At 40.9% G+C, this 24,036-nt stretch overlaps 1 protein-coding gene across 2 annotated transcripts in view; it reads right to left on the reverse strand.

Moving 5' to 3' along the window:
- Window positions 1–12,760: 12,760 nt before the first annotated feature.
- Window positions 12,761–24,036, reverse strand: part of gmds (GDP-mannose 4,6-dehydratase) — an 802,062-nt gene continuing 790,786 nt past the window's right edge. For both annotated transcript variants that reach the window (XM_085989143.1, XM_085989142.1), the window contains exons 10-11: window positions 13,773–13,841; window positions 12,761–13,292 (exon numbers count right to left, since the gene is read on the reverse strand). In XM_085989143.1, coding sequence (XP_085845269.1) covers window positions 13,283–13,292; window positions 13,773–13,841 — 79 coding nt within the window. In that variant the 3' untranslated portion in view covers window positions 12,761–13,282. The remainder of the gene's footprint in view (window positions 13,293–13,772; window positions 13,842–24,036) is intronic.

Consider the following 24,036-nt stretch of genomic DNA (forward strand, 5'->3'; position numbering starts at 1 on the left):
CCACGTCTATTGTAAACTAGAATCTTCAGTGTGTCAACTTTTGTTTTACAACTTCTGGCTCCATCATTGGCAGAGAGAGAGCGAGGGATAGTGTCCATCCAAATACTGCTGATCTATAAAGACGGCACACGTTACCAGTTTAATGAAGAGGATTTTGAATTAGGTTCATGTGGCGACCCCAAAACGTTCCAATCTCAAAATGTGTCGCTGTTCCTTTCAGTCTAGCTGTTACATAAGTAGCAAAGAGAAAGGTGCCGAATGCCAAATGTTTGCACAGAATCTCCAGCCGCAGTTGACATTTCGGATAAAACTGCCCCTTATCGGCTCTGCTATCTAAAGACAACAATTAGACAATAATTGCAATTGTTTTCTTACTTGATTGCTGCCAAATTCGAGCCACCAGGCAGTGATTTAAAGACACAATAATCACCTGTGGATCCTTTTATAAAAGCTGACATCAAAACTCACGACAATTTGGTGTGCTCGGTGGTCCCAATACATCCACCGCTTCTTAAAGGTGATGTTGTCATGCTCGGACTGATTGCCCAGCCACCTTGCTGTGAAGGTGACGGAGGTGTTTTGCCATTTTTTTCTTTACATTTTGGTAGTAATTCTGCGCCCAATCTGGTCTGGCATGTTTACAAAAGGAGTGCAAGTACAGTACTGCGGAAAGACCAGGAATTCTTACCATTTTTCTTTTATTTCTAAGCTCTCTGCTTACATTCTGCTATTTATATCTGATTTTTTTAAAGTAACGTCTCTGCAAAACAGAAACTTTGTTTTAATTTGCATACTTTTATGTGAAGTTTACGACACGCTCCGACTTTAAAAGTTGGCCGCATTCAGGTGCACGCTGGGATTTATGAAAGTTTATGGAAACTTTTACTTTTAAAGTTGCTGGATGCGGAATCTTTCCAATTATCACCTTGTTCAAATTCTACTTACCGGCAGCTGGTTCTTCAGTCACACTCTGTATTTCCAACAAAAAAAATCAGATTGAGCAGCTCGCTCTTGCCGGCCTACACGGGATGGATTGAAATGCATATATAACTCCTCCGTTCCGTTCTGCTGCCTTCTCAATTTTTTTTAACGTACATTTAGATGAAGATCAGAAGTTATACTGCCCTTCAGAAACTCAAGGCAGTTTTAACAGAAGTTTAAAGATCAAGGCTTCTTCATTTGCATTCCTATCGCAAGGAAGTGTCAAAGAAGGCTGGTGTGTACTTGTATTGATTGATGTTATTATTTTGGCTTTTTTATATTTAAAAAATCCTTAAAGTGCCGCCAGGTAAGGCCTAGCCAAAGGCGCCCCTCTCTAACCTCCAGTAACCTGCGCCTTAAGATTAGTCAGAAACCAATCTGGAACTAATAAAGTTATACTACTGTCCTACAAAGACAGTGTGAAGAATTTCGAACCAGCAGTTGAAAAATAAAACCGACGTCAGCCATTACTGCTGTTTGGCACTAACAAATATCTAACATTTTAAGTTGGAACTTGGAAGCGCTTAATACATTAGTGTCATAGTTTTAAATCATATTACTGTATTATATTTGGGAATATTTATTTAACTCCGTGCAGCAAATAAGAGGAGACCATTACAGTAACCAACAGGCCTCCCAAACAATACACAAGAGCATTGGCAGCAGTTAGATTTATTGAGCGCATATTATACCTTATTAGGGCTGGTTGAGTGTTGACTAGACATTTAAAGAAGAAACCCTGGAGACAATCCTCTCACCCCGCAAAACCTGCGCCATTAAACAAATGTATTATACAATCTCCACTATTGAAGACTACCACTGCAACAAAAAAAAGTGATACTTGAAGCGTGATCTACTTTAGAATTAATTTGGACTTTTTAATTAAAATGGGTTACATGGCAATTCATTTGCTTGAACTAACGTGATTGAGGTCACTGGGATAGGGCTGTGTAATGTGTTCACTTTGGGCTAATCGACTTCTATTAGACACGGAGCCGCTCTGTGATTAACTGTTTACACACCATTCCTATAGTTTGTTTTGAATACACACGTGTGTTTAAGAACCGAGGACTAGGTGTGGAGTTTAAACAGATTTCATTCCTGACATTTCGTAGATAGCAGACACGACCCCACGCTGCAACCCGCGTTATTTTAACTGCGAGGAGCGCACCACTCCGCTTTTGATTCGTCTATGATTTTGTTCGTTTACGTTTTGGTACGATTTAAAAATGAGTGGCCGAGACACAAAATTACAGACGTTGGATTCCGGAATACATAGAAATATACGTGTACCCTATTTCCCACAACGAAGAATCCCTAGGGATGGGCCGTAACTGATAGCACTGCTCGGTGTACAGGAAAGCAACTCTTTGACTGTATTTATAAGCAAAGGAAAATTATTTATATTTTAATGCAGCTCACACTTTAATCCGTGCATTTCCACTTTGCCATCTTGCCTGTGTTGAGGCTCCTGCTGTAAATATCGCTCAGTTAAATTCAATGGGTTATGCTAACAGCTTTTGAGAATATTGAAGTGCAATATGATTAGGATTAGGCTTCATGATTAAAAGTTGATTTTACACAAAAACATCCTCACCTAATGTACAACAATTAGAATATGCAATTCACTATCGTTTTCAAAATGTGTGTAACGAAGAGTGGGAGAGATAACATCTTAGTAACATTACAAGGAATCTCAGGATCTAGTTTTTGCGAATATTATTGTATAAGTTGAACAGAGCATGTGGTTAATCAACTTTTAGTCACTGTCAAGCATCGATATTTGGGATAGCTGTTAACAGAGTTTATCGAATGTGCCAATTATTTTTGTACATCAGAAATCACAAGTGAATTATGTCAATGAGCATGTAGCCGATGACAATTTCGAGTAATCGAATGGAACGGGCTTGTGCAGATACTGACTGGAAATACACAGTCAATGATAGTGTCATTGATGAATTGCTTTTCTCGAGAAGCGATGTATTAACGTACGCGATTTCTGCCCAAGATAGAAGCTAATGACAAATAATAGTTAAAAAATTAAGATTATTACTAATAATGTGTGAACCGTTGAATAGTTGGGAAATGTAAAAAATCAAACACATTAGGTACTGGAATAATGACATGTTCTAGACTCCCCTGAGGATGACTTGATTGCATAGGATATATGTAAAATATGACGACGCGTTGTAAAGTGTACAGAATTATGGCGATATAAAATGTATTATTAATCGTATTTTTATGACATGATGGAACTGTATTTTATAAATGTTGTTTAGCAGCAAATTGTATTTAATTTGCCGAGTTTTTAAACACTTAACAACTCGTATATTCATCGTGATAATTACCTGTTCAAACAATATGACAAACGATATGGGATTAAGATTAGTAATAGGAGATTAGGCCTAAATATATACGAATTGACAGAATTAGATCAGAATACACTATATTTTACAATATGGACACAGAGTAAAAGTAGGTATAGTGGAAATGTAATTCTAATACTTCTAATGCAATGTGGAAAAATCGCTACCTATTTCTTCATGTTTGCAAATTGTTCCCAAAGATCAGTTTTGTAACAAATAGTGTAGTCGGGTATGGTTATAATGCAATCTGCTTATAATAATCTCCCAACTAGTTCCATATAACCGGATCTCGTTATGTATGTGTGTGTCTATATATATATTGCACAGGTATTTATATACATTTCTGTCTGTCCATCTAACTATTTATCCACACACATACGTAATACATATATAAATAATGTATGTCTGTATAGATAAACACGCAGGTAGTTAGATAGAGAGGTCGTCGACGTCAATACCAGCTGTGATTATATGATGAATATTTCGCAAAGTGAGACTGATAAGATAACTCCCCAGTAGCAAAGTAATGAGTGGGGTATAGTAAGTCTCAGGCGTGGAAGTACTGTGTACCACTGCTGCTCATTAATGACTTCATTCATACAGCGGATTTAAAATAGAGAATTACAGAACTATTTATGGGTTTAATGATACAAATATGGAAATAGAAAACACTCCCTCCAGGTTACACATATGGTATAATAATTAAAATGTAAGCTTCATCATTGTTTTAATCATTGTGATTTGTCTTGTCAAAATACATTGGCTCTACATCTGCTCAAACATTAAGCGAATGGATTAAGTGTCGGGGAATTTTACGGTTAAACTGCATCGCAGTATTTGTTTTTGTTTTGGCTATATCGTCTTCTTTAATCTTCAAACACCAGATGAGAAATCCTTCTCTCTCGAGTTACCAGGATTAAAGAACTTCTAGTCTCTCAATCCGCGCGGATTTTTATTTATAAACACAACATTTGAGTATTCTGGCTGCACCAAAACCGGTTTAAAAAATATTCAAAAGAACGAAGGCAGTGGGAGTTCTTTAAAAAAACAATGGAGGCAGCTGTGTGTCTGACACTTCAGTTCTTCCTCTATATTTACACTACCTGTACTTTATTTAGAGTGCTCAATCCAGGGTCCAGGCATCCCATTTAATCAGTACCTATACACCTAACCAGAATTCGATCGCACTTACTTCGCGAAGCTGTAGAAAATATATAGCATCAGATATGAAGAAATCATTCAGAAAAAAGATAAATAAATGACGAATAAGGCAAATTAGAACCAGTATAAATGTTAACGTATATAATGCGTACATTTATGTTAGTTTTTAAATGTTTTGACGATATACTGATTTTTTAACAATTGATTATGGGCCAATTTTATATATACACTGCATATGGAAATATTTTATGTAAACACATTTAACTAAAATTTCAGTCTAAAGATAGCAATAAACACTCTTGTCTAATGCAGATGCAGGTTTTAGTATACTTTTGTTCGTTCCGATTCATTCCATATATTATCGCACTGGATCATTCTCTTTATATAATTTTAAGCCAACTGAAGAGACAGAACCGTGTATTCCAAATCATATCGACATCGTCATATGTACATACATACTTATATATGCATACCATGCGTGTGCATGCTTAGAAATTCGGTTTCCAACTTGAATTATAAAACCATTAATTCTCCCCAGCCCAATAAACAAACGTCACGTTAGTAAGAAGATTGATTGCACGCATGCAACTAAATCTGACTAGTGCAGGAAGAAATAAAATTCAATCAGTGTGCGGAACCATTTTTCATTAGACGGAAAAGCGCAGAGCGAAATGCAGCCAGAGATTAGTGCAGGGGATGTCAGCTGGTTAACAACTCCACAACAAAAAGGAGTCCAACAAGGGGCTTTGGCTGGGCACCCTTTATCTTTAAAGATCTATATATTTACAGTAAATATTTTCTGGTTTTGGCTTCACAGTTTTGAAGTGTTGCCGAGTTGTGATTTTTTTTTCCCTGGCGGGTTATTTAAAATGTGGTATGGGTGGAGACGAAAATTAGAACTTCGAAAAGAAGTTCTATGCCAGTTTATTTTGTACACAACTAATTGAAATCTGGTGTCTCTGGCAATTCCATAGCAGGTCGCCACCCAAAACAGTCATAAAGAACATTTTAAATAATTCATTAAAACGTCTTTTTTATGCAGAGGCTCCCATTTCCAGGCGTCTTTATCTTGATTCTGGTGTCCGTTTCTTTGGCGAATAACAGGAGTGGAACTGGCCATTGGCAGCTCCCGGGGCTCAGCGCCGTATAACTGTCCCCGTGTATTTTTGTTGTATAGTCGGGTGATGTGTTCCACGTTGTCTTGAACTTAACTCATTTGCATGCGTCTGATTTCAGACTAGTTTGGGTGAAAGGGTCAAAGATTTTCTTTACTTTCGATTTGAGCTGATCCAAAGGCCCGAGTTGGCTCCTCTGCTTTTACTTTCACTCCCGTTGTAAGCCAAGCGTCAGAATAAACTCAACGCTGGAGAGCTTCAGGTCAGAGCTGATTATAGGGTTGGGTGGCCGACAATTTTTTCCCTAAGTAAACACAGCTTGATTCAACATGGGTGGGCAAACGGGCCAATTTTCACAAACACTTTCGGAGAAGGGGGGGAGGAGGGTAGAGGCACAGCGGCGGGGCGGGGGGCAACAACACAGGACTGAAGGGTACCTGCGCTCCACAAACAAACCAGCAGCCCCGACACTTTAGATCGGTCCACATGGTGAGAGAATAGGAACTCGAGTCGGAAAACCGCCAGTGCCGTGACAAGCAAACTGCAGCACAAGAGTTCGGGACATCTGAACAAGCAGGAAAGTTCAGGGCCAGCCCCAGAGCCCCCAGAGACTCGGCCCCGAAATCAGGACAATGTGACTCATTTAAAACAGCATTTCTCAGCGTGTGTGGGGAAAGAAGAGAAATTGAAAATCTTAATTCGACAGGGTTAACAGTATGAACTAGTAACGCCTATAAAGTACATGCCATTTCACTTCGATTTTAAATAGCCACAAAATGAGCTATAAATGCCACTTTGTGGCGTCATTATGAGACCAAGATACAGGTTATGAAAAGCATGGCTAAGAAAGAAGAAACAAGTCATTTGCGAGCTTTTCAAGCTTGTGGGCTCACTGTGTACATTGAATGTGGAACGAGCTAGTAACGAGATGGAAAATACAAATGTTAAAGACACACTTTCTCCCCTTTCCTTGGCCTCCACTTGTAGTCTGGGCTCAGATTGTATTTCAACTCCAGCTCAAAAGCTTTACCTTCACCCTAGTATCATTGGGCGGTTGAATCTGCCCTTATCTCTTTTCATTTATTTAAAATGCTCAAGGGTATCGTTTTCAAATTGTCCTCGCACCATCCAGAATAAGAGATGACAACCAGGTTGTTGTCTATTTTCTGAAATAGATTACAATATTGGGCAAAGTGCTATCAGAAGCTTTGTTAGACAGTCGACGATGCGGCTTTTTTTCCTCAAGTTATTTTGAAACAGTCTTACAGTCAACGTGCAAAAGGGTATGGTGTGTTTAGTAACCCTAATTTAATCCCCACCTTCTCCCTCCAAACCTTGCGATGGGGGTTTCAGTATTTCCAGATAATCCAGCATTGGCTCATTGAGAAGTCTGGGCACAATACTGCACTTGCGTTTTTTTTACACTGTGACTCAGGGGGGAAAGAAATGCTTAAGAACTGAAAACAGTGAGAATTCACAGTTCAACGGAGATAAGAATCACAAAGGTGTCAGCGACCTCCTCTCCCACTCGCTGCCTTTCTGATCATATTAAGCAAACCGACGCCAAACAGGATTCCTGAAGCTTTGAAACGATTTTCTTGACTTAAAAGAAGATTTTGACGGGATGTGATTTAAAAAAAAAAGTCAATCATTGTTATTTGTGCGGTGTTTCCTTGAGGTTGTAGCAGTGGAGAAGTGAGACGCTGGCTTGACTGCCGTTCAGTTTGCAGATGTGAGACTTCGCACTATTCTCCCAGTGTTTGGACTGGCACACCGCAGGCTTTGTCGCTTTACTCAGTTTTCCACCAAGGCAAGAATACAAGTGAAGCCTTTGATTTACCTGGTTCAGCGGTTGGTTTTCGAACCAACTGATGTTTAAAGAGAACGTGCCCATCCGGTTGACCTGCCGGGGCTGCGTTAAAAGGTTACCGACAGTTTTAGTTCGTGCTACTCAATCCATACACGTAGCTGAACACGGACTGTGATTTCTTGCATTCAAATTAGATAGAAGGGTCTTTGCAGATTTAACAACCAAATATAATTAGACATTTTGATATTTACAATTGTGACATTTGACGAGATAAAGCTTAAAGTGAAGGTAAACATACAAAACATACCCTCGCTACTAATTGTACAAACCTTCTACAGCGTAAAATCTGTGGAATAATCAGAGTTGAAAAATTGCAGCCACTACTGGGTATTGTCTGTTTAACCCTGTGAGAATTGCAGTAGCACTTCTGCACTATATCAACAAATGGAGTATTTGAATTTTCCCTTTCCTTGTCAATGTAATGCGATTAAAGACCCAATCTAGCCGAAATTCTCTAAATGTTCTTTCACTGAATATGACTCAGAAATAAAAAAAAATACATATTTTTAAAAAGCTTTTATAGACACTGGAGAAATCAGTTGGTGCTCAAAGATTCATCAGCCGAACGGGGCCTCGAAGCTCTCGGTGTTTCCAAGTGTCTCCATGTCAAAGTATTCTGCGTCATGCAAGCTCCAAATATAATTTATCCAGAAAATATGTCTATTCTTTTATATGGCGTTCTCAGTGTGGTAAAAAATCTATGTTGTATGGGTTGAATTCTAATTTTCGCCAAATGAAAAGGCTAAGCCGAGAGGAGAGGCCTGGTTTTGTTTGCTATATGCAGGAGCCAATAGTGTTGATGGTGCAAAGCAGTAACTGCGGAGACTCTTCAGATGCAACGGTTGCACTCACTTCCTTTCAGTACAAGGGGTTGGGAAGCTCTGCCATTGCCAGCAGGCAAACTCCAAGGCAGCCGCATGTCACGGGCAGGATAACAGAACTGCAACTTCAAGTTGGAACGCTGCAAGCACCTGGACAGATTGAACACATTAAAGGGACGCTGGATCTTTTGAAATTGCAGGCCTACTAGTACTTAATAACTAGACAGTGTAATCTTAACATTGTATAAACCTCAGAAACATTTGTTGTATTTGGAATAACATTTCTTCAAAAGAAAGCAATGACATTTTGTTTTCAAATGCAACGTCTCTATTTTCATAGACTAAACTGAGGACTGATTTATATTCCTGTTATTTCTCCAAGGATTTTTTTTTGGTAAAGCTTCTATAATATAACGGCTACAGTCACTTACAGGATGGTCGGTTGAACAAAGCTGTACTGAAATTAGCTTCAGAACATGTTTGAAGTGAAATGGTTATTCAAGCAATATAATACATGTAATAAAATCACAAGTATCCAAATGTGTTAATTAAATTACGTCTTTAAACCGAAATTACAATATTATTGTAAATGTAATGAGAAATTTAAGACTCAGGTTAAGTGTTTCAGTTTAGTAAAATGACAGCTTGGCTGTAAAGAACAGACATAAACAATTCTTTTCTACAACCATACAGAAGACCAGTCACAAGTTATACATCTGATTGCTTAGTTTAGAAATGTAATTAGCACCAATTTTCTAGGGAAACATTTACATAAGATTCAAGTGCATTAATATAAAAACAAAGGCGTCCTTTTAAACACTATTTTGTGATTTCTTGTTAAGTACATTGTAACCGTACAATCCTGTTGCCAAAACTTAGTCTATACATGATTTTTCTCAGTTCTGCATAACATATATTTATTTTAATTTTAATACATTGTCTTGCCGTCGAAGTTTCAGATAAGCTACGTTATATTGTGTAAGCAGAAAAATATTTTTAAAAAACAAAAAGTTGCTGCGGGGATTCTTTCCTAATCACAATTTAACAAAATGAAATATAAAGCGTAGGAATGAACAAATATTTAAAATTCGGCACAGAATTGTGAATAAATCTCTACATTTTTCGAATGCCGATTGTCCCGGGTGTGGAAACACAAGAGCTGAAATGAACTGTAATCTTTTAAACAAAACAGAACTACTTGAAAGGTACTTGCATAAAGCCAGGGCTTTAAGTAATATGTGATACTAGTTGGTTATGGTTATGGAAAAGTCTGACTGGATAGAAACAGCAAAAGGAGCCGCATTGATGGGAAGTTCATCAGAGACTGGCAGTGATTGACCACCTGATGTCATCTGAACCTACGAAGAGTTCAAGTGCTGAGGCACCTGGTCAGGGTGGAACCTGTTCGGGCATTTCTCTTTCTGTTTACACGCGTACACACGGAGTATTCATCTCCATTATCCACTCTATTAAGCGATATATATATTATATATTTTTAAAATATATATAGGATTACTCATCTGCGGGCGCCCTCCCCACCACACAGGTTTGCACCCAGTTCAACCCACAAGTTCACACCCACCAGAGGGTTGGGTATTTTCCATCTACCCGAGGAAAACTGAAAATTCAGGTTTCCTGGGTCCGGTGCACTTGTACTTGAAGAGTAATCGATGGTGCAGCAATCGACAGGAAATTAGCACCAATTACTAGAAATATATCACACACACATTACATATATTTACGATTCAAGAATGAAATGGCAATTTCACTTGTCTCTAATTTAAGAATGACCCTTGAAAAATCATTGCATGATTAATTGTATATTAATACACATCGATTTTCCCAGTCGCTATTGTAAAGCAATTCGAAAGTAGTGATTGGAAATATGCCGTCTATCCGTCAATCTGGGATTTATTAATGCTCCAGCTATAAAGTTAAACAATTATAAAGTTAACACGCGGCAAGTGTTGTTGTTGTTGCACCATTGTATGAAATACACAAGCCGTTACAATGAAATTCATCAGTTTGCTCGAAAATGTGGTTCATAGTTTTAAATCCTTGGCTTTTCACGAAGTTAATTCGCATAACTCACCATAGCTTTTTTCTTAAAGTATTTCAACGAATTTCTGCATTAAAATATTTTCGGAGGTCGCTTGTTAAAATTATAACAAATATTGAATTTGCAGTTCCCGAAGCGATGATCAGTTTTGACTTGTATGTGTGTATGTAAAAATATGAAATGTTGTTTAATAAGATATTGCCTGGTGTATATTGATTTGGATGTGGTTCTGGACAGAACAAAATATCGTTTCTACATTCTGTGAAGCTCTACAGGATTTAAAAAATATATATAAACGAATTTTTGAAACTAATATACAAGATGAGCCGACGCTAGATATCGGCAATGAAATGATAATTTATTTGATTGCTGAGTAGCACTTGTTGCAAATCATTAGAACTAAAGTTATAGCGAAAACGTAAATCACGTTCGAAGAATTGCAGAGTGCAATGTATTTAAATAAGGGGATGTTAGATTAAAATCTACAGCAATACCCTCTTTTTTAAAAGAGTATAATAAACCTGTTCTCAAGGCTTCCTTTCATCAGCTGAGGGCAACGATGGTCAGTCAGAATGTGAGGCACGGTGCTGTTTCCCAGGCAGTAGACACACAGTGCAAACCCAAACACAATCTACGCTTTTTCAAATCGTCCGCCTGCGCTCGATGATGGTTGGTTAATAATCCGATTAATAAATAGATGCGAGGATTGCATTCATTTATGAAGCTACCTAGATTGCCTACTTTCAACTTTTAAAACTGTGTGCAACGTTTTAAATGTGTTTTGGGGGGAAAAAAAGTTGCTTGCACCTGTATCAAGCTGGTGTCTCTTTCCCAGACTTTGGCGATGCCTGCTGACATATGTTCCCAATTAAACTCAATAAGGCCCACTGTCTGACTGCTGGGAACTGTAGCCTTTTAGAGAGGTGTTCAGTTAATAAACTAAATCAACCGAATCTCTTTACGCAAAAAAAAAACGTGCTGTGCATTTTAAATGCAGCAAATACAACTCCCTAGTTGCCGCAATAATTCACAGCATTTTCACTTGCGCCCGCACGGCGAGATCATCGGTTTGATGCCAGGAAACTGGGACCGACCATTTGTTTTAACAAGGGTTGGAATTAGACGGGAAAAAGGTCAACGGGAATACGCGCATTTTTGTAGACACTTTTCTTATTATAATCAAATCACATTGACCAACACTTGTTAAACCCACCCCACGTATACACGATGTTCCCTGTGCATCACCTGGAACTCTTGGGTGGCTTCTCCCATTCAAACGATTGCAACACTTACCCTGTAATACTTGCACCACCCGATGACTAAAGTGAATTATTTTTTTTTGCTGCTGTGCAAAGGTTCAGGAAACGAAATAACTGAAACTTTTTTTAAATATAGCAATAAGACTTAATGCATTTCACAGCCAGCGCACTTATATAAAGATCGCCCTAAATTTATTCCCAATTTAACTTTTTTGTTCTTGAAACCTATTTCGGGCAGGCGTAACTCCGGTGTCTTTGCCCTACTCACTGTGATAAAATCAGAAAATATAGTTTGCTCGGATAATGTTTGAAAAGGATGGTCGGACTGACTTTTTAATCAATTTGAAAATACTTTGCACTAAGAGCTGAGACTAACAGTGAGAGGGCTGAAGGGCTGTACTTGTGGTGGTTTCTGTGGAAGGAAGGAGATTTTTTTTGGGGGGGGGGAGGGGAGGGGAATTTCCGGACCCAGGATAAACTGCAAGATTCAATGGATAACATACAGCATTGAAAGCTTATAGAGAAAGGGGATTGAAATGCAGCATAACCACGTCCTGTGCCTTTGAGAGAAAAAAAATCATTTTCCAGAAGAGAGAGAAATAGTTTAACAACAGACTTTAAATGATCTTACCTTAAAGGTTAAATATGTACCAGAGGGCGTGTATTTAAAAAAAAAAATCGCCTGCATCCCCCCGAGTCAGACTGGGGTCTAATTATAGAAAGCAGGGAGCGGAACTAGAAGGGCACAGATCTGCGGGTTGAATGGTGTGAAATACAGAGGGATCCTTTATAACCAGACTGCCTTCCCTACCCCTGAAATTGTTCCCACTTACGTCCACAAGCCTTCATTAGGGTTTCCAAGGAATTTTCGTGCCGAGCAAAACTAAGCCCGTTTTGTTCCTTGGAGGCTAAAGTTCCGCACTGTGTGTATTCTGTGTGAAAGCTACTCTTAAAAGGCTGTCCACGATTATGGGTCTGTACAGAAGTACAAGCCTTGCTCTTTGAAATTTAAAAAAATCAACGCTATTATGTGTAAAAACAACAATTCATGATGCCATCGCACAGGAATGGATGTTGCACGGGTTAAAATTTATATAACACACACAAATGGAAAACGAGAGTCTTGAATTGTTAGAAATCGGCACCTTCATATTTTAATAAGACAAGAGATCATTTTCAGAAACACATCAGCAGAACCTTATTTAATACAGAAACGTACAAAAGCGTCGCTGCTCCCCAGTCCTACACAGAACTCGCCCCGTTTACAAAGTAGTAATTCCAATATTAAAGGCAGTTTAAAACAGAAACACGCCTTCATTGTTAAAGGATTGTTCCCATCAACCAGTCCCAATTGATAAATACCCGATCATTTTGTACTATTTTAATTATTCCCATCATCCAGTCCCAATTGATTAAATACCCGGTCATTTGTACTGTTTTCGAGTAACAGTACATCATTTAACACATCATTTAAAAAACCATCACATTATAAATGTGATTCCCATGTTTATTTGATATGTCGATTATTCCTTTCTAATTATTGCATTGCACCCAGTGTTTCATGTTGCGGCTCTGGAGTGTGGACTAGTATCCGGCCTCAGGCGTTTGGATTGGTCTTCATGAGCTCCATATCAGCAGCCACCATCTCCTTCACCAGTTCCTGCACACAAGCACAGCACCGTCAGCTCAGCGAGAACGCCGTTAAAAAGGCCAGCTCAGCCCAAACCACCAGTTAGAGTTACACCGTGAATTGGCACTGGGGTATCGCGTGGGCTTCACACAAGTCAGGGGCCGAACAGAGGAAGAACAAAATGTGAGCAACTGTAACCAACAGCGTTATATATATATTATTATATAAACGGGAAAAAAAATCAGCTTTAACCCAACATTACCGATTAGGACATCGACAGTGTTTATTCCTTCTGTGACATTGTTGCATTGGGAAAAGAAATTGAGAAATAAAACCCATTGTTAAAATGTTGAAACACGAGATAAAACTGGGAGGTATCGGGCCTGTGGTGGCACTGAGACACTCCATACATGGACTCACAGAAACACAACACTGCTTTTTTGGGGGGGGGAGGAGAACGAGCTTTCAAATTCATTTTCTTAATATCTGTAACTCCAAAAGAAAACTTACGTCAAACGCAACTTTTGGTTTCCAGCCCAGCTTCTGCAGCGCTTTGGTGCTGTCTCCTTGCAGAAAATCCTTTAAAAAGAAGCACAGGTCATCGTCAACGACACGGTCTGATGTGCTTTACGGTGTTGTATTTTAATGGTTTATTGCCGCTTCTTTCGCTGAAACCTCCACAAAGCGCTGGGGTAATCGAGCCCCGCGGCAGCACACAGTCTCTCTGGGATGTTACAGGTTTAAGGTCAGGGGTAAGCGAGGGGTCGATTTACTGACAGGTACCACCCTGAACGAGTTCCCGCTGGCGTTCATACAGGCCGAGACGGTCGAGTTTTTTTTTGCTCCTCTACACTTGACTTTATTTTGTCTAAGAGCTAACGCGTGCAAAATCAACAAGTAACAAACAAAAAGCTGTTAGATCAGTTCTCTCTCCCTGGCGTGTCAATCTTGTATTACATAAACACAAGTTGTTGTTATTGTGAGTGTCAAGTACGGCGGCTTTAAACACAATTTGACATTTCACTTGCAATTCCATTTTCAGAGACCGTCTCAGTTACTTGCCCACAGATTTGTGATTGAACAGGAGCTAGTTAACACTTCAAAACCAGCGAGAAAGTAAAATGAATGTTCCTCCACAATGCCGCTTTCATTATTCAGATCAGGACCGGTATTAATTTCATTCCTGACACCAATAGGGCAGAAAAAGCAGCACAATCGGCAGTGAAAATACTGAAACAGGCAACCAGTGGTTTCCATCCGATTTATTCTCACACTTTCAAACTCCACATTTACCCTGCGCTGATTTTCAGTCAGCGCTAATCTTGAACTTTACTGGAAAAAATACCCCCAACGGATTTCTGTTGTACTTATACCAATAAACAATCCCGTTTCAGGATACTGGAAGCGTTTAATTAAAATTACGGCTTTATTTTCCTTTCTGGCTGTATTTGATGTTTTAATTACAAGTAATACATTCCTACTTTGGGGCAGAATAATATAGGAGGCTAAAAGGGCTCATCAAAATTGTCAACTGATTTTCACCACTTGGCCTGCATTTGCCAAGAGTGCCCATTATCTGCTAAATGTGCTGAACTATATACTTTTTTTCAAATTTATGCAGACACAAAAAAATGACACGATTGAGGGGTAAATAATTAAATCCAATGAATTTCCTAACACATGATCTGAATTCTTAACAATTTTGTTTCTTTTTTCTTCCAAGTATTAATTTACTTTCACATCAGCTTCTTTTACAACAAATTTTTTCAGGTCATCTCTCACTGGCTGCTTAAATGGTTGGTGTTTAGGGGAGAATCGCAATAGAACATTACATCTGTGATGAACACTGTTTATCTCTGGGCACCAAGTGATTAGAACAAGCACACCGGAGAATACCTTGGTCGGTTCACTCTTAGCCTTTGCTAAACCTGCCACTCAGAAGTCGAAGGTGCGTAAGATTGCTGGGTACGATGGTGCTGACTGCTTGCCCTCATTTCAGTCATTAGTTCATGAAAGGGCAACTTCAGAGCATTAGTGAATACATAGAGCTAGTGCACAGGTACAAAAAGGCTAATGGAATAGTGGCGCTTATCTCGAGGAGGCTGGAATGCAAAGGAGAGGAAGCGATGCTTCAGTTGTACAGAGCCTTGGTCAGATCCCATCTGGAGCACTGTATTCAGTTTTGGGCCCCGAACCTCAGGAAGGATATACAGGAAACTTTCGATTTACCGGCACCTAAATAACCGGAAATCTCGGTTAACCGGCAAAATTCAGGAGTAGGTTCAGGTAACTTTTATTACTTGCCTTCCTCCATTTGTTGCTGTGCAAGGGTGTGGCTGCAGCTGTTGCTAAGCTACAGAGACGCTTGCAACTTGTGGCCATTGTTCTGAACCTGTTGCTAAGCAACAGGGTTTGTTGCTTTATACGGAGCTCTCAGCTCCGTATCTTTTACTATAGCTTTCGGTTATCCGGAATTTTTGATGAACCAGCACCACGTCGGTCCCGTCCGTGCCGGATAAAAAAAGTTTCCTGTATTGGCCTTGGAGGGAGTACAGCACATATTCACCAGAATGATACGAGGACTTAAAGGGTTAAATTATGAGGCCAGGTTGCATAACTTTGGTTTGTATTTCCTTGAGTTTTGAAGATTGAGGGGTGATCTAATCAAAGTCTTTAAAATGATAAGGGGATTTGATAGGGTAGATACAGAGAAACTTTTCTCTGGTGGAGCAATGCAGAACAAGAGGGCATAATCTTAAAATTAGAGCTAGGTTACTTAGCAGTGAAATCAGAAAGTGCTTTTTCACACACAGGATAGTGGAAATCTGGAATCGCGCCCCCAAAAGGCTGTGGATGCTGGGCCAATTGAAATTTTAAGACTGAAATCAATACATTTTTGTTAAACAAAGGTATCAAGGGACATGGAGCAAAGGCGGGTAAATGCAGTTGAGGCACAAATTAGCCATTAGCTATGGTGGAACAGCCCCGAGGGGCTGAATGACCTACTATTGTTCTTATCTTCCTAATTCATGGTTCAGGAGGCTGGTTAGCATTAAACATCTCCCGTGATGACAATGAAGACATCAGTACAATGCTTTAAAATATTGTTAAAAAATATTGGCCTAGAAATTCACTGGCGCCCCCATTTGGGGCACCAGTCTTGCCAGGGTGCCGGAAGTACCGCCCCGGAAGGAGTCGTGAACGCCCGCCAGAAATTCAGTTTCAGCACCCCAGACGGAAGCGCAGCGCTGCTCGAGGCGCCCTGCATCCCTCTTGGGGCGCTGCAACTGAAAATCGCAGCGCAACGTGCCGCAGTGCCACACGCTGTGGCACGGCGCGCTGCGGTACTGCAGGCCTCCCTCCCCTTCTTAAAGGGGAGGGGCCTGCTGCAGCGCGATCGGCGATCGCGAGTGCCGGCAAAAGAGCCCGGCACTGAGGAGAAGTGCCGGGCTCCTGGGACATAGCCGGCACAACGCGGGGGGGGGCTCAGGAGGCCAGGGACGGCGGCGCGGAGAGGTGCTGGCAGGCTGCCAGCAAAAAAAAGGGCCGCCCCGCACCTCAGCGCTTCTACCGCTGCAGGTAGGCCCCCCCTGAACCGGTCGCAGGGGGCGCTACCAAATTTGGCGATCGGGGCGGTAGCGGGGCGCTGCGCACACCGATGACGTCATCGGTGGCAGCGCAGCGCTAACGGCTAGCGCCACCATTAGCGCCCCGCTAAATTTAGCGGGAGGCGTGGCCAGTGGCGCAAAACCCACTAAGTGCCCTCTTTGGGCGCTAACGGGTGGTGCAGCCCACTGAATTTCTAGGCCATTGGATTTTAAAAGCCGATATTCTTGCGACAGTCAAAATGCCTTTTAACTGATTCGGCACTGCAGAGAATGTTGTGCAGTTATTTTTGTGGTGCTTCCAGCTGAGAGAGTGGTTTCATGCAGGGTAATGCCTGAAGTATTACATTACAGCTAATATCATTCAAAATATTATTCTACAATGTTAAAATAATTAGCAGTTGCTATTATGCTGATTTTCTATTGCTGTGAAAGTTGATTGGATTTTTGTTCTGAACAAATTAGTTTGTGTGAAATCCATTACTATGCTTTTTTAAATGTGGAGATGTGTACCTGCCCTATGACACGTTAGTTTAATTGCCAATGACTTAAAGTCAAAGGCATGACAACACAATCATATATTAGTGACGATCCTTTCAGCTGGCCATTTTCAAGAAGTCTGTTTAGCTACAGGTTGCTTTTAGTATAATATTTTCTACTTTCACTAGTGTGAGATATCACATTCAAGGACTGTGAAAATGCCTACAGAATAAATCCAGTTTGTTAAAAGCAGCTACACAACGTTGAATAAATGAGATTGTGACTATCACTGTACGATCACAATGAACAAATTGCATTGTGTTGTAATGTTATTTTTCCTGGTTAAATCTGCATGTATGCACTGTTCCTACTGTGCAGGAATGTATATGCATTTTAAATGACTCACACTTAACTAAAACCTTCTAATTTGTACTCTAAACTTCAACAATTTCAGCACAAAAGTGGGGGGGGGGGAGAGAATTATACATTGGCAACTTTTGGTAATGCATTTTAAATACTGACACTGAGCTGTTTTACCAATATTTGGGAAGCATTGCTAAAAACTTGGTTATGTATGAATCTCAAGGAAGCAGGAATTTGATGCAAGGCTCCACCACCTGTTACAGGGTGCATGGGATTACCTACTGACAGAATCGGGCACTGTTGGTAGACACACTAAATCCAGCTACTTAAGGTTGGAGAATACAGCACAGGAACAGTAAAGAGTGGGGTGAAATGGAGATTTGCTTGCTTAAGATCTTGTCAAAGCACAAAACAATAATCACTCAGTGCACAAATGTGACAACTTGACAAATATCTCCAAGTTCCTTGGACTGTGGTTTTACATTTGGCTAAGTATTGCCTCTTTATAGTGGATGTGATAGTTCCACACATATAGAGACCATGGGCTGGACTTTTCCAACCTCGGCGGGTCCGGGGCGGGCGACGTCGGTGGCGAGTGGGGACCTCGCATCTGTGTTGATCCCGGCCTCCAACAAGATATTCCGATGATGGGGCTTGTTAAGCCCGCCCTGCGAGGTTCCCAGCCAATTAACAGGAAGCGGGTCTGATGACGTCATTTGATGACACATCATCAGCCGGTTTCCTTAAAGGGGCCATGTCCAAATTGATTTTGACAGTTCTGCTGTCAGTGTTCTGCAGCATTGAGGTGCTGCAAACACTGACAAGCACTGCACAAAGGTGCACGGCTGTACCCAGGCTCTCCCATGACTCCCTCTATATGTTTATGGAGGAAGTCACAGCACGCAGGGAGGTTCTCTTCCCTACCAATGGGCGGAAGAGACCTCCCCAGGACACCAGCGCAGCCTGGTTGGACACTGCACAGGAGGGCACAAGCAGGGATGTCATCAGGAGGACCAGATTGCAGTGTCATTTCAATGATTTCAGTAGATCACGAAGCATTACTGTCATACCACACTCAACCATAACCTGCTGTGCCTCTCATCACATCCCATCACTCTGCCTTCCCTACCCTACTCCTGCACATCCTTACTCACACCAACTTACCTTGCACCTCCACCCATCCCTCTCTATCTATATTATCACTTCCCCATCTCACTAGCCACCCCTCACACTCACCCTCATCCTACTGCAAGCATACTAACCAACAACACACAAGGGTAGGCACTTGGGTGGTTTAGCCAATGTTCATGTGAAGTTTCTGGTAATGTGCTGTCAAACATTGAGATCTTTATTTTCAACTCTTTGCGTTCTTGGACAGATTTGTGTGCACATTTGAAAGTATCTTAGTGAGTTGCAGTGAATGGTGAGACATAACGTCCCCTCCCCCCACCCCAATGGTGATGAGTGTGAAAGGAATGGCTTGGACATTGTAGGGATGCTTTATGGTGCTGGTATGGGGTGGTGCCAACCTGGTGCATCATGTGGCAGCCAGGGTGTAGTGTTAAGTGAAGTAAATCTGGACATGGTGAGGCCATCGCTAGCGTCCCGGGCAACAATGTGCACGGGTGATGATGCCCTGTGTCCAGTGCAGCATCAGTTGACTGCGGAGAAGGTTGGTGTGGATGTTGGTGTTGCTGGTGTGCCTGGTGATGTTGGTGTTGGGGCTGATCATTTTGGAATTCTGAGGACCAAGGTGAGATCTTTTCAAGGGCACCGATGCTGATGGAATAGATGGCAGGTGAGGCTGTGATGACAGAAGTAAACTGTCAATGTTGAGATAGGTTTTTCCAAGGAGGTGACAGTGGATAGAGAGATTACTCCAAACACTTCAAAAGTGCATAAAGCTCAAAAGTGGGTTCCAAATACTGAAGGCTAAAGCTTCTGAGATTGGAGAGTGACCAGCTGTAAAATGGTAGCTTTTATACCACTTTTGCAGCTGTGACCTAATGAAACAAATGGAGACTTGTTCAGAAACCGACATACTTATCAGGCGTAATCCCCGAGCGATGGGAACCTTGTGGAAAACTTGGCAAAATGCTTTGTAACTGGTAAAATGTTGATTTAATTACTTTAAACACCTTCCTAACAAGCACAATTGAATGATCTGCCGCTTAGTGCCGTGTCTGCAAAGCGCAGGTAGAACTGGCACTAGGGAAACCCACAAGGAGGCAGGTTGCGAGAGAGAGAGATACCGCCCCGCTGTCAATCATTTGGATTTTGACAGCAGATCCGCCTCCGAATCCGCTGGCAAAACTCAGTCCCATATATTGGCTACCTTTTCACAGTAAGGGTTCTTTAATGGAGCAGCCCTTTGGTTAAGCCCTTCTGTAAAGCTTTAGTTAAATATACACAGTTGTTTAATGTATAAAGACTTAGCACAAATTTGATTTTTTTATTCAAAGGACAAGATACACAACACAAATTCCTTCCACCACAAATCACTCCCCCACCCCCAGTATTTCCAATTTGTTTTTCAATTTCTTTTCAGTTACAGAATGTGTCCTCGCTAATATTTATCCCTCAATCAACATCACTAAAACAGATTATCTGGTCATTATCACATTGCTGTTTGTGGGAGCTTGCTGAGTGCAATTTGGCTGCCGTGTTTCCTACATTACAACAGTGACTACACTTCAAAAAGTACTTCATTGGCAGTAAAGCGCTTTGGGACATCCGGTGGTCATGAAAGGCGCTATATACAGGAAACTCTCGATTTACCAGCACCCAAACAACCGGAAATCTCGGTTAACCGGCAAAATTCAGGAGTAGGTTCAGTTAAGTTTTTCTTCATATTAGTGTCCGTTCCTGGATCTGTGGCTGTGTAATCGGGGGTTTCTGCACTTGTTGCTAAGCAACAGGGATGCTTGGTCTGTGGCCGGGGTTCCTGCAGCTGTTGCTAAGCAACAGGGAAGCCTGGATTTGTCGCTGTGTACAGAGCTCTCGTACCTTTTAACTATAACTCTCTGTAATCCGGACTTTCTGATAAACCGGCACCATGCCGGTCCCGGATAAAAAAGAGTTTCCTGTAAATGCAAGTCTTTCTTTTTTTTCTGAAGTCTTTCTTTTTTTTCTGGAATGTTGTCATACATTGCCTTCACGGTACACAGCCTACATGCTATAGCGTGGCAGGTAGAGTAGCTTGTGGATTGCTCTGGTGAGTGGTAACTGTATTTGGGTGTACTGTTGCAGCTGCCTACCATCTGAATGGCTGGCGAAGTCTTTGCCTGACTGTCAAAGTTTACAGGAAGCACTTTGAAAAAATAAATGTTGTAAATATGAAGCTTTAAAAACAAGTCCCACGATTAATTCATTCTTTAAAAACAGAATTGCCAAAAAAATATTATTCGTTCAACAACCTTTTCTTTATTTTTGTCGATGTATTAGATGTTGAGACAGTCCATTGACAACTGAAATAAAAACAGAAAATGCTGGAAATCCTCAGCAGGTCAGGCAGCATCTGTGCAGAGAGAAACAGAGTTAATATTTCAGGTCGATGGCCTTTCGTCAGAACTCCACAGATGCTGCCTGACCTGCTGAGTATTTCCAGCATTTTCTGTTTTTATTTCATATTTCCAGCATCCGCAGTATCTTGCTTTTGTATGACAACGGAGTCACTTTCGCATGGAATTTTTTGAATTTTCCAATAATTCAAAGTAAGCAATGAAACTAACACAAGAAAGTAGAATTTGGTGCTAAAATTAAATTATCAACTAATTTAAATTAAGCACCTTTTAATAGAGAGGTGGACCATTTACTTTTGTTTAAATAGTGCTCGATGACATAATTCGGGAAACTGGCAGGAAGGAGTTACTGAACCCGATAGTACAAGAGTGCTAAATTAACATGAGGAGAGATGGAGGATATGATTCCATAGTGGGGAGGCAGTAGGGCTTATTACTGACATCATTATTTTCCTCTACTGGTTGCATTACATTACAACAGTGACCACACTTGAAAGATGCTTAATTGGCTGTAAAGCACATTGGGATGTCCCGAGGTTTTGAAAGACACTATATAAATGCAAGTCTTTCTTTCTTTATTCAGGCATTTCAGTGACTGAAATGTGCCTCACAGCCAGTGTACATGTGAAAATAGGCATTCAGCCCAGGAGTGGCCACAGCAATAAAAATTCAACAAACCAGTCGCTGCCATGACTGCTATTATTTCACACTCTTGGAGTGAGGCAGAACCCCAGCCATGCCCTGGGAGAAACTGTTCCAAAATTTTAATATTAGCTGATGGAATGATAAAGGAATTTTCTTTTTTAAAAAGCTGGTCATATTCATTGTACTTGTTTTGAATAGCAAACAAATGGGGTCAGGTGAACTTTCTAGTGCCCTGCCCTATATTAGCAATTTTTTCCCCCATCTAAAGCCATCATCACCCATTTAAAAATGAGTGAAAAATAAGCTTGCAGTGTGGAGGCCAGGAATGCAAATCAGAAAATTGGGCAGTATTAATATTGCTCACTGGAAAAATCCATCCCAAACGTATTAATTCTACAGTGCATCAGCTTTTAGTTTTAGTTATCTCAGACCATCATGCTCAGTAATTCTTCCAAGCCAGCAAATAATAAGTTTTAGGTTAAGAGGCTGAAATATTCAAGTCATATTTTGTGTGGTACAAAAAAATGTCAAATAAATAAGTGTATTACATGGAGATTATAACGGTGAATTTGTGAGAACACTGCCCATACATCAGTGAAGTGGTACAGTCCAGCACTGGAAAACCACGCTGTTGTTCTGGCTCGACACAGATTTTTTAATAAATCCCAATTTTGCTCCTAACACATGCCTCAGATTATAGAACTGGTAGTGGTTCAACACCACTACCATTTTTAGTGTGGTGTGAACTGAGTGCGCAAAGTTATCCTGGCTGCTCACATCACTCTCAAATTGGGGAAAAGCAGATTTTCCATGCTTTTGCACTCAAATGCATACATGTAGCTCTACTTAGCAGCCAAACTGCCAGTAAATTTGTGAATTTAGATAAGAGCAAATGGGGTAATGAAGTCATTTTTATCATTACAAAATTAAAGTGAGCTGCCTGTATTGGCTCAGTAGATTTACAAAGTGAGTATGTGAGTCATTCAGACCAGGGAGGTCCCAAATTCACTCTCCTAGCTGTGTTGATCACAGCTGGAGTGGTGGTAAGGATGCTTCTAATTAAACCCAGTGCTCCCATATTAGGGAGGGGGAAACTAGCCAAGATTCCTGCTTCTGATTGCTAACTATTGACCCTGCGGGCAGTGGACATGTGTGAATATCAAGTAAGCACAGGATTGGCTCTGCTGTGATGCTCCACATGGTTGAAGAGCCAGCTGACATTCACACATGATTAAGGGCCTCTTGGGAAAGGTACCAGAAGGTGACCAGTGCCTGTGGAACTATAACCCCAGCAAGGAGTCAATCAGGGGAGCAGGAGGAGAGAGAAGACAATTGGTGATCACGCACAACATTAAAAGTGATTTATCAGAATGCTTGAGCAATTATTTATGTTAAATTTAAAAAAAAAGCGTTTTGCACTGGTTGAGATTTGCTAGCAGCTGACGTGACACAAGTGCTACAGAACCATGGGGTATAAATTTGTCTTAGGTAGCAGCGCAAGCCCGGCGATAGCCAATCGGCAACCCGTTTTGCACTCCGATCGATTTTCTTTCCTTTGACGGGCAAAACGGGCTGCCGATTGGCTATCGCCTGTCTTGTGCTACCGTCCAAGAAAAATGTATACACTCCTGTCTTCTATGTGATAACACTGTCCCAGAAAAATGCCAAATTGATGCGAGATCTGCAGGGTTACATTACATTTTACTGTGCGTCAGCTGTGGCTCAGTGGGTAGCACTCTCGCCTCAGAGTCAGAAGGTTGGGGGTTTAACTTTCCCACTCCAGAGCACAAACTTCTAGGCTGATACTCCAGTGCAGTACTGAGGGAGTGCTGCACTGTCAGAGGTGCTGTCTTTCAAATGAGATGTTAAACCTCTCAGGTGGACGTAAAAGATCCCATGTCACTATTTCGAAGAAGTGCAGGGGTGTTATTCCTGGTGCCCTGGCCAATATTTATCCCTCAATCAAGGGGTACAGTAGCATAGTGGTTATGTTACTGGGCCAGTAATCCAGAGGCCTGGACTAATAATCCAGAGATGTGAGTTCAAAATCCCACCACAGTTGAGGGAATTTAAATTCAGTTATTTAAATAAATTTGGAATTAAAGAAAAGCTAGTATCAGTAATGGTGACCATGAAACTGTCGGAAAAACCCATCTGGTT

This window comes from Somniosus microcephalus, chromosome 5, assembly GCF_052327205.1.
Source record: "Somniosus microcephalus isolate GS21.2 chromosome 5, FLI_Smic_1.0, whole genome shotgun sequence".
NCBI classification, from domain to species: Eukaryota; Metazoa; Chordata; class Chondrichthyes; order Squaliformes; family Somniosidae; genus Somniosus; species Somniosus microcephalus.